The sequence below is a fragment of the Lactuca saligna genome, chromosome 1 (assembly GCF_052625555.1).
Source record: "Lactuca saligna cultivar CGN05327 chromosome 1, ASM5262555v1, whole genome shotgun sequence".
Classification (NCBI taxonomy): Eukaryota; Viridiplantae; Streptophyta; class Magnoliopsida; order Asterales; family Asteraceae; genus Lactuca; species Lactuca saligna.
The window spans coordinates 72,576,005-72,586,553 of record NC_136417.1 but is presented as its reverse complement, the minus strand read 5'-3'; the positions used below and the strand labels follow the sequence as shown (position 1 = coordinate 72,586,553).

At 34.8% G+C, this 10,549-nt stretch overlaps 3 protein-coding genes across 8 annotated transcripts; 2 read left to right on the top strand and 1 right to left on the bottom strand.

Moving 5' to 3' along the window:
* Positions 1-2,989: 2,989 nt before the first annotated feature.
* Positions 2,990-5,100, top strand: LOC145039832 (Ribosomal protein L2 family). Of its 6 annotated transcripts, none has more exons than XM_078987859.1 (5): positions 2,990-3,184; positions 3,503-3,559; positions 3,703-3,769; positions 4,187-4,295; positions 4,405-5,100. In XM_078987859.1, the coding sequence occupies exons 4-5, from the start codon at positions 4,199-4,201 to the stop codon at positions 4,917-4,919; spliced, it is 612 nt and encodes a 203-aa protein (XP_078843985.1). In that variant the 5' UTR covers positions 2,990-3,184; positions 3,503-3,559; positions 3,703-3,769; positions 4,187-4,198; the 3' UTR covers positions 4,920-5,100. The 6 variants fall into 6 exon arrangements, with proteins under 6 accessions (XP_078843985.1, XP_078843976.1, XP_078843981.1 ...); XM_078987850.1 differs by having other exon boundaries at positions 3,503-3,641; XM_078987855.1 differs by having other exon boundaries at positions 3,500-3,559.
* Positions 5,101-5,256: 156 nt separating this feature from the next.
* Positions 5,257-7,380, bottom strand: LOC145039825 (integrator complex subunit-like protein). The gene is made up of 6 exons (XM_078987834.1): positions 7,121-7,380; positions 6,681-6,908; positions 6,243-6,366; positions 6,079-6,152; positions 5,786-5,943; positions 5,257-5,597 (listed from the first exon to the last, which is right to left on the bottom strand). Exons 1-6 carry the CDS (start codon positions 7,207-7,209, stop codon positions 5,401-5,403), a joined length of 870 nt encoding a protein of 289 aa, XP_078843960.1. The 5' UTR covers positions 7,210-7,380; the 3' UTR covers positions 5,257-5,400.
* Positions 7,381-8,254: 874 nt separating this feature from the next.
* On the top strand, positions 8,255-10,242 carry PSF2. Its single transcript, XM_078958712.1, has 8 exons — positions 8,255-8,525; positions 8,613-8,687; positions 8,812-8,926; positions 9,318-9,417; positions 9,527-9,557; positions 9,658-9,750; positions 9,842-9,994; positions 10,095-10,242. Exons 1-8 carry the CDS (start codon positions 8,478-8,480, stop codon positions 10,110-10,112), a joined length of 633 nt encoding a protein of 210 aa, XP_078814838.1. The 5' UTR covers positions 8,255-8,477; the 3' UTR covers positions 10,113-10,242.
* The last annotated feature ends 307 nt before the right edge of the window (positions 10,243-10,549 follow it).

Here is a 10,549-nt window from a genome sequence, read left to right as displayed (position 1 = left end):
GGTATCATTCTGAATGGTTGTAACTCCTCCTTTAGTACCTTGATCTTGAAAATTGGTAATCCTACCATTGTTAAGGATTATAAGTCGATTAGTCTAATTAGAGCTCAATATAAAATTAGTGCCAAGTTATTAGCTAATTGTTTGGCGTTAGTTATCAATGATATTGTTAGTTCGGAACAATCTGAGTTTGTTAAAGGTAAACAAATCTTAGACGACACTTTGATGGTAAATGAGATTATTAGTTGGTATAAAAAGAAAAAAAGAAAGGTAATGATTATGAAGGTTGATTTTGATAAAGCGTACGACTCGGTATGTTGGGGTTATTTGTTGCAGATTATGGAGTTTATGGGTTTTGATCAGTAGTGGATTGGCTCGATTAATGCATGTTTGATGTCTTCTTGTGCTTCTATCCTTGTTAATGGAAGCCCTATGTAGGAATTTTTTTTATGTAGAGGCCTTCGACAAATTGATATGTTATCCCCTTTCTTATTGATTATTGTTATGGAAGGCACTTGGTGATTAAGGATGCAGTTAACTAGGGTTAATTTGTTTCGTGGTGCTAAGGTGGGAGAAGATGGTTTTTCTCTATCTCATTTGTTTTATGCAGATGATGTTTTGTTTATGGGGGAGTTGGATCATCAAAACAGTGTAAATTTGAGTTGGATCATCAAAGCATTGTAATTTTGGTTATGATTTTAAAATGATTTTATATGCTCTCGGGGATTAGACTTAATTTACAAAAGTCTAATTTATATGGTATTGGTGTTATTGATGCTCATGTGGAGGTTATGATTGTGGGTCCTGGGTGTATAGTTTCCTCGGTTCCTTTTCATTATCTTGACTTACCCGTTGGGGAGAAATTGAATCGATAAAGATAAAGGAGGGATGGGTATTCGTAGTTTAAAAGCTTTTAGAATTGCTATTCTCATAATATGGAAGTGACGTTTTTTTATTGAACCTGATGCGACTTGGGTGAAAGTGATCCAAAGTATTCATGGAGTGCATGGTGGGATGGGCTCAAAATATATTATACAGAAAGGTGGTGGTGGAGTGTGGGCTTCTATGGTTAAGTTATTTCATAAAATGAATGATATGCAAGTTATTCCCTTTTCTTTCCTTCAAAAACATATTGGTAATGGAGATTCTACTAAGTTTTGGAATGATATGTGGTTGAGGGAATATATGTTGGTGGGTTAGGTTTCCTAGGATTTATGTCTTGGATTTGAATAAGGATTGTTGTGTTGCAGATAAGTGGGTTGGTAGGAGGTAGACTTTTTATTGGCATGGTCTTTTTCGTGAAAGTGAAGGTACAACTTCTCAATTGGCAACTCTTACGGATTTATTGAATCAAGTGAATTTTATTAATCGTCCAGATAAATGGGAACGTGTTATTGGAACAGATGGGAGTTTTGAAGTTAGCAACACCGAAAAACATATTGAATGTAATATTTTGCTGGAAGATATTGTCCAAACTAGATGATGTAGATCGGTTCCTATAAAGCTTAATGCTTCTTTAGTGAGTCCTTTGTGATAGGATTCCGACTAGAGAAAATTTGGTGATAAAAGGTATTGGTATCTATGTTATGTCCTATGTACTAGTGTTTCTGAAGTGTGAAGTAGCTACTCATATTTTAGGGTAAAGTTCTTAAGTGGTTGGATCTTTCGTTTCCGTTGTTTAATGATGTGTTGGAGTTGTTTGTTTGGATCAAGTCGTTGAGAATAAAGAAGAAAAAGAAGAAAGTGGTAGGGGTTATTTGTTTCACAGCTATATAGGTGCTACGACAATATCACACCAATGTTGTGTTTCAAACGTTCAAGATACTCAAGAGTCATATTTTTTTAAAGTATTATCATTCATGCTAGTTTTTTGATAGGAGTAGTAGATGTAAAATTTCTTGGTTCCAATGGGTGAAAAATTCCCTAATGAATGATTCTTTGTAATTGTTTTTTCTTCTAGCTATTTGCTAGTGTAATTTTTTTTATTTTTTAATTTTTTAACATCTAACTGTTAAAAAAAGACAAATATTATTAGATCTTATGAATTTTTTTATGTCCATCAATCTCAATCAAATATCCTAAGTCATTTTCTTGATAATTATATCAAATATCCTAAGTCATTTTCTTGATAATTATTTGAGTTACTAAAACAAATCTCAATCAAATATGAAGTCATATTCTTGATAATTATTTGAGTTACTAAAACAAACTCAAAGGGGACACAAATGATGAAGTACGAACTATATTAATGACAGATTATTTACTCAACTAGAAATAAATCGTATAAGAAAGGTGGAGCTGACCAACACCACATAAAAATAATATACATATTGATATAAAATTATTAAACTTAAAATAACAATGTGCTGTAATTTTTGTTCATGATCTTAAAAAGATTACAATATGGTTCTTGTTCATAAAAAGATTATATTGTAATTTTTCTCAATAGACTTTTAAAAAGACACTTGTGTCTCTACTGTAGAGGTGAGCAAACCGTTTTTTTTTTCAAACCGAACCGGTTCACAAAATCGGTTCGGTTCCGATTCGTGAATAGTAAAATCGGTTCAACCTTAAACCAGTTCCGTCATAGAAAAAACTCGAACCTATCTAAATCGGTTACATCGGTTCTAAACCGGTTTGATCGGTTTGACTATCGGTTCTAAACCGATTTCAATGTCTAAAATCTCGAACGGATACAAACCGGCAGTTCATTTCTTAAATCGGTTCGGTTCTTAGTGGACCGGTTCATGATGAACCGGTTTACCGGTTCGGATCCTGTACCAGTTTTATGTGTAAGCCTACTAGTGTGTGGCATGTTGGTGAGAAAACGGAGGTTGGTTAACAATTGTTAGAACTAAAGGTCAAATCCATTATAAAACCTCAAATAAATATCATTTTTGCAAAAGCATTCTTTTTTTAGACCTATGCCATAAAAAACTACAAACCACAAGGACTTATTTTGCAGTTTTCTCAAGAAATTGAGAATGACCGAACTCACCTTAGGGTATACTGCCGATAGTCGGTAGAGACGCAATCTCTATTTTCTGCTCCGCCCTCCGCCCTCCGCAATCCGCTAACTCGCTAAACGATATCCACGACAGCGACTCCGATAGCGACATCGAGTCAGCGACAGCCGACGCCCCACCGAACACCATCACCGGCGCCACCCAGACACCCACCATCTCAGGTTTATTATTACTCGTAGTTTTTCAGTTTTTCGTCTTGGGGTTACTTCCAGGATCGAGAATTCGAGTCCCACATTCGGCATTCCATGACATAATCGCCAAATCGAAGCCATAATCAGCTTGATTGCTATTTGTTTTTCCGTGACTGAAACTTAATCGGAGTCACAGTTGTGATTTCATTTGATTGTGTATGTCTTTGATTGTCTACTGTTCAGACTTAGAGACTTAGACTAAAGCCAATCAACCCTGACTTCAGCCTTAATCGGAGCCACACTAGGCATTCCATGACTGTATGTTTTTGATTGTGTATTGTGTAGTAGGTGTCTAGTTGAGCTGGGCTTCAGGGTAGTGTATCCCACTACAGGGGGTTTTCAAAAGTAAATCATAGATTCCCTATATATGTATCACCAGTGTATCCACATTCAAGATTTAGTTTTTTTAGTCTCCTTTCAAATTCTGGTAAACCCTATTTTCAACCACTTCTTTCACGTATCAAACAATCTTATAATATTTTTTGCAGGTTCCTTATTGAGAGTTTGAGACCATTAATATCAACCGATTAACAAGGAGGTGTCCAGATTAACAAGGTAATCTCTTCTACACAAAACCTTGATTTGGTCATACACGTCAAATTGTTAGTTTTCTAAGCATGCCTTTTTAATCAATGTTTGAAATTAGGAGAATATGGTTAAGTTAAGGTCAGATCTTAATGAATATGTTTGATTGACATTTGTATTCCATATTCTTACTCATTTTCATAATTTCTTTATGTTTAGATAAAGCAAAATGAAAGTGATACCTAATTACTAACAAAACCAATACTACAAGATACAATAGCCATAAACAATCAACTGGCTTATAGTTATTGTACGCTTTGTTATCATGTCTTTGTATATTGATGACAGTAAATAAATGATCTTATTATAAAAAGTTAGCAAAAAATGTGATTTTGGTGGAATTTTTTTTATTTATACTTATAGGTGTCCGTCTGTTTTTACGCACAGGTGTCAACTAAAATGGCAATGTTATCGAGAGCCCGTGTTGTTTCTTCAAATTTGTTTGGGAAGTTGGCCTTCCAAAATCCAATCCATCGCGCTTTTAGCTCTTCTTCAAGTATGTTTATAATGGGTCAAATAGACAAAAAAAAAAAAAAAAAACCCGACCCGACCCACGCTTAAAAAACAACCTATTTGACTCTTTTTTTGTATTTTTATTTCTTTAGCACAAGGAACACATTCCCATGACAAAATGATGAATAACAACCCAATGTTCTCCTTGGACATAAGTTCCCAAATTGGAAGCTGTATGCCCATATCCATGATGCGGATCGGAACCATAATCCACAACATTGAAATGAACCCGGGTCAAGGAGGAAAGTTAGTCCGTGCTGCAGGCACATCAGCAAAGATCTTGAAAGAACCATCTGCCACTAAGCTTTGTTTAATCAGACTCCCATCTGGTGTTGAAAAGTTGATTGATTCCCGGTGTAGGGCCACAATCGGGGTGGTGTCCAACCCCGAACATGCAACCAAGAAGCTCAGGAAGGCGGGGCAGAGCCGCTGGCTTGGGCGGCGGCCGGTGGTTCGAGGTGTTGCTATGAATCCCGTGGACCATCCGCATGGTGGTGGTGAAGGGAAGAGCAAGAGTAGCGGTTGTAGAGGCGGTGTTTCCAAGACCCCGTGGGGGAAACCCACTAAGAGTGGGTTTAAAACCGGCCCACTTAAGAGGAGGAAGTAGCTTTGAATTTTGATTGCTTGTTATGTTTTAGGAGATTATTATTATTTTTTTTTTTTGAGTTTTGATCATGGTTTGGTTTTTTCTTTTTAAGAAATGAAAATAAAGATCAAACATAAAAGGGTACTGAACATGTGTAATTTCTTTATTTGAACTCTTTTTAGCTTTCATTGTTTTGTGGTTAGTTGTGTTGTTAGATATATTGCAAAAGGGTACTTAACATGTTGTTTATGAATTCAATGGATTCTTATTTCAACTAGTATAAACATAATTCAAATTTCGTTTTAGACAAAACAAATGACTCATTTTCATTTTCCATTCAAAAACGGAGAGATGGATGTGAATGAATAATAGCCACATAAATAAATTAATTAAAGCGAAATTTTTTCTAATATCATAAAAGGTACAAATACGACAGGAGACGTGTATCAAGGATTTAAAAAGTACAAGACACCAAAAACTTGTTTTTTTTGTCATCCATTAATCATCTCCTGGTCCCACGGTGGCGTTCTCTTTTTCTAAACCTCTCAAGCATAAATTCATCCGTTGCCGCCTGTCTTCCACCACCACCACCACCACCTCCTCCACCTGCTCCTCCATCTACCGTGGCGGCAGAATCACCGGCTCTAGCCTCCCCATTGTTATTTGCTCCTCCTTTGTCCTTATAAAGCTCAGGATGGTCTGCAAATCATCCATCAATTCAATTAACACAAATTAAAACATATAAAAATTCATATTCTTTCAACAACCCTTGAGCTGACCCACACTGTCAGTCAACATGTCAGATTATGTCAGATGTAAATCAGATACACACTGTCAGTCAACATGTCAGATGTAAATCAAATACAGTTATTTATTAGATTACATACCTCTTCTAAGTTTTTCAGCATAGTCTTTGCCACGTTGGAAATAATCAGCACTATAGCTTGAAGGTATGGTGGAGTCCGTTTTAGCCCGGCCCATTAGCCTCTTCTCCTGCAAAAGCTTTTTCGCAGCTTCTGTTTCCTCTATATTTTTCAGCTTAAATCTGCAAACATTGTTTTTATTTCAACCCCATAACAAACATATATATATATATATATATATTTTAACACTTCTCTATATTTATAAAACACACACACACACACACACACAGAAAGAATAAGATGATGATGAGGCATACTCGATGGGAAGCTGGATTTCAGCAATTCCAGTGGTCCACTGAGTAGAGCTTTCCTCTGAGTTCCTTCGTTTGACCTAAGTCAACACATGGGGGATAAGATTGTTAACAGAAGTAATTAAGTAATTTAATTATAACAAATTACCATAATACCAAATTCTAATTACCTTAAGATGCTCTGGAATTTTGTATAATTCATCCTCTGCTCGTTTTATATCATTCTCAACTTGATCTGCCTCATCTATGTTTTTCCCTTTTTTCTTAGCCAACTCTTGCTCAACATATTTTAACCTGTGTAATTAACATAAGTAAGAGTATAATATCACAAGTTTTACTAATTTTAGCTCAAATAACACAAATCAAATGTAGCCCAATTATGCCCAATTTATGGAGATTGAAGAGTAACAAAGATGTACTCTAGATTCTTGCAATCATTAATCTTAACAACAACACTCTTTTATATGTAAAACCCACCCCAAGTGACAGTATCAATCTAATTGATTACTTCATAGTTCATAATGCCTCTTGTATGCAAATTGAAAAAGGTTGAAAACCAACATAAATCTGTTAAAATGCTGATAAAGAGAGATGATAAGGGTACATACATATGTGGATCTTCATCCATTACAGCAGTTTCTTGAGCAAACGTATCCTGTAAAACTAAATCGTCTTTTTCTCCATCCGCTTCACCCTTATCACCACTTTTGGGAACCAACCCACCAGCATTGTTGACGCCGCTAGCTGCAGCAGCTTGCCCTGTTTTAACAATCGCTGGGACTCCTGACTTCCTCTCCCTCAGTTTTTGAAGAAATTTGATCTCTTCTAAAGCTAATCTGTGTTCATCAATCGTTGTTAGACCACAGGTTAGCCATGAATTAGAACATTGAACTCATAAGCTTTGTTGATTTGAATCATTAGCTTCAATTTATACCAAGAAAATATAGAAACCCTAGCAGAACACCTGAATCACTAAAACCCAAAAGTAAAACTGAAATTGGAGAAGAAACCCAGCTCGTAAAGAGAAAGAGTGAAGAACACAACGCACCGCATCTCATTGCCGTCTTCTGTAACTCCTGTTTGTTCATCTTCTTCGTCTGCTATACTTCGTTTTCGGAAATTTTTGTTCTTCTTCATCTTTTACAGCTTTTCTCTGATCCCCTCTCAGGCTTTAGTCAAATGAAAACAACCACGCTTGGCAGCCTCGGGTTCGATTTACTTGATTACTTCGGAGATGATGAATTTTCTCGTGGGCGCCTCGACGTCTCGATACGTCTGTCTCTTCTCAGTGATTTTAGAGTGAACTCCTGTTTTATTTGATATTAAATATTTTTTTTGAACATGTAAAATTATAAAAAGTTCAAGATCAATAGAATGGCAAGAAGTTTTATAATTTTTGTTAGAAATTATAAAAAGTTCAAGATAAAGGCAAAATGTTTTATAGTTTTTGTTAGAGATCTTCGCTTATAAGTTCCCTATACATATTTAGTCATTTGAGTTTTATTATTATTATTATTTTATTTGTATCTTACTATTCATGTGCCAAAAACTTGTTAGAAAAAATCATTTTGGCCGGAGACCCATCAGATAACTGGAGTCTTGTGGGAGCTGCTAAGTGCATTAGAAATAGACAAATATACAACAATCGGTCATAATGAAATTATGTTAACATAAACAAGTTTAATTGACATATGTGTATAACATAAGTGATTAAATATATACAAGTGATACGTTTATTACCTTCACAAGTCATTAACCATATGTATAACTTTATTAGGATTGTTAATCAGGTTATTCCGATATCATTAGTTAGTCGAACTTTTTGAAAATAAAAAGTTCATTTGAACCCCAACCCTATTAAGATACATGTTAGTCGAGTTTGAATTAATGGGGTTACGAGTTAACAGGATGGGTTAGTTGGGTTGCATTGTAAGATGGAAAAATATTGTGTGTTTTTTACAATCATAAAACAACCTAATCAAACCAAACAACACAAATAATTTATAAGGTCATCGAATACAGTTATTCAAAGACCTAACAAAACATGTTTTCACCTAGAGAAAATTGATTTGTAGTTTGTGAATCCTTAACTCGATGAAAATTTATCGTTTTGTTATAGTGGGCCGTGGCCCAACGTATTCCGGCCCAGAACCGAGTTCTTATTTTCTAGTCTCGAAAAGTCGATATGTTGTCGGTTGTCCCCAGATGGACCTTTGTGCTGTAGCTTCAGTTTTCGTGTGAACACAGACCAGACTTGAAACTCCCACTCAATCCAATTTTCCCGCCACTGCGCCCAAATTCACACGAATCCTTTGCCACATCTCATCGTTCCCATCGGAGTCTTGCAAATCCACTGGATCTACACCGCAAACAACCCTAGATCTGTTGAAGTTTATCTGGAAGACATGTCCGGCCAATCCGACCCTCGAGGTTCAACATTTTCAGCCGCTGAGGTAACTGATATCATTATAAACAGTGTTGATTATTAGTCAATTTCATTGATCTGTAGCGACTTACAAGTTTTGGATCGAATCTTTCAGTTGGAGTTTTTAGCGGAGGATGAAACAATAGAGATTGTTCCGAACTTAAGAATGGAGCGCCTCAGTTTGATCTGCGTATTCTTCTTTCCCTTGTTCATACTCATATGATATTATCTAGTAAAATTTGTTGTTGCACATTGAGCACTCATATACTTTTAATGTATTGTTGACATTAATGATTGTTTGATATAATTGGCAGGGTGATTTTGGACCATTTCGGCCCCAAATAGCTACTCAAGTTCCAATTTGGTTAGCTGTCGCTTTGAAGAAGCGAGGAAAGTGCACAATTCGACCTCCAGATTGGATGTCTGTTGGTAAGTTTTCACTCTACGAAACTTAAACAGTTATATAAATTCATAACAATCTATTGAATTATCTGATGTATAATTAGGGTTAACTATTTACACAAAATGGTTCTAAACTTCATTTTCGCCAAATTGTATCTGCACTCTTCAACCACCAATTCATTACCTTTCAAATGAACTTTCTTTCTATCATCATATGTCAACCCCAGAATGTTGTTCACATCTAAGCTAAGTGTGCTTTCAGCACCTTTACTGTGATTAAGTGCTAGAATTCTAAAATAATTATGCTTTTTCAGTCTTACAATGTCAATCTTTGTTTATGTTGGTTTTTTTCTTTTTCCTTGATAACCATATATCTATTTTCCTAATTACTAACCAATGATTCTTTCTTCCCAACTAGAAAAGTTGACTCAAGTATTGGAAGCAGAGCGTGACTCAGCAAGTTCTTTTGAAGCACTCCCATTTCATTATGTTGAGATCTCAAGGCTTCTTTTTGATGAGTGAGTCAACTCGCCTCACAATCACATATCTATCAACTTCAAAATCTTTCTGATAAAAAAAATCTTTTTTTTTTTTTTTTTTTTTTTTGTTTTTTTGTTTATGTTGCAGTGCACGTGATGACATTCCTGATGTATATATGGTCAGTCAATCTACACATCTACACATTAGAATATTTCAAATCAAAACTTCAAAAATCTCTCATATTATATTTATTTTATTAAACATACATGTGATGACAGGTAAGATCTCTAATTGAAGACATAAAAGATGTAAGGTTTCACAAAATAGGCACTGGTTTAGAGAAGCTCTCATCTCGAACATATGCTATGAAGGTACGCTTTATAGATTTGAATATGCATAATTGCATATAATATAATTAATATATGATTTGTAATTTTTGGTATTATTATTATTATTTTGTAGTTGAATTTATCTGCAATGGAAGTAAATGTAATAAGACCATTTGTAACTGGAGGGCTTGAGACATTTTACAAACTTGGGAATCCGGACTTGATCCAAGAATCATCAGATAGACCCGAACACAGACGACCCCAACCAGCTGATCGTGGACCAAGGGTAACTTTTTTATTTTTAAATAATATCATCAATAATTATATATTTGTAAATTCTAAATTATTCAACTAATTAATTCTCTTTTTTTTTTTTTTTTTTCCAGCGTGAATTGAGACGATAAACACCTTCTTCAGCATCTTGAAAAGTCCTTTTGGATTTATGGATTGAGAAACTTAACTTATGTTTGACTATTTTCATATATATCTCGAAATTATTTATATGAGTGAAATTACTATTTTACCCTTGCTTAATTGTGCTGAAACAAAGAATCTTCTTCAATTACTTTGTTATGTTACTAATCTTCCAACAAACAAAAATAGTAAAAACAAATACCATAATACAACACATTTTTTTTTTTAATTTTTTTTATTTAAAGGTTAACAACAATGACAAGTTGACGACTTTATCTAAACTTTATATTTTTACATAATACATGATAATATTAAGCGTGTTGAGCATGGCCTTTGCCTTATATACCATGTGTGTATTAAAGACTATTTCTATTAAATTGAGAGTGACATGGTATAGACTGTAGACATTCAATGTTGTGTATTAAAT

What these genes read in the sequence shown, in the direction of transcription:
- LOC145039832 (XM_078987840.1), top strand. Translation starts at nt 4,199, where the DNA reads ATGGCAATGTTATCGAGAGCCCGTGTTGTTTCTTCAAATTTGTTTGGG. An exon ending in CGCTTTTAGCTCTTCTTCAA is followed by an intron (nt 4,296 to 4,404) that starts GTATGTTTATAA and finishes TTATTTCTTTAG; the next exon opens with CACAAGGAACACATTCCCAT.
- LOC145039825 (XM_078987834.1), bottom strand. Translation starts at nt 7,209, where the DNA reads ATGAAGAAGAACAAAAATTTCCGAAAACGAAGTATAGCAGACGAAGAA. An exon ending in ATGGATGAAGATCCACATAT is followed by an intron (nt 6,367 to 6,680) that starts GTATGTACCCTT and finishes TTAATTACACAG; the next exon opens with GTTAAAATATGTTGAGCAAG. An exon ending in AAATTCCAGAGCATCTTAAG is followed by an intron (nt 6,153 to 6,242) that starts GTAATTAGAATT and finishes GTGTTGACTTAG; the next exon opens with GTCAAACGAAGGAACTCAGA.
- PSF2 (XM_078958712.1), top strand. Translation starts at nt 8,478, where the DNA reads ATGTCCGGCCAATCCGACCCTCGAGGTTCAACATTTTCAGCCGCTGAG. An exon ending in TCCAGATTGGATGTCTGTTG is followed by an intron (nt 8,927 to 9,317) that starts GTAAGTTTTCAC and finishes CTTCCCAACTAG; the next exon opens with AAAAGTTGACTCAAGTATTG. An exon ending in CTCGAACATATGCTATGAAG is followed by an intron (nt 9,751 to 9,841) that starts GTACGCTTTATA and finishes ATTATTTTGTAG; the next exon opens with TTGAATTTATCTGCAATGGA.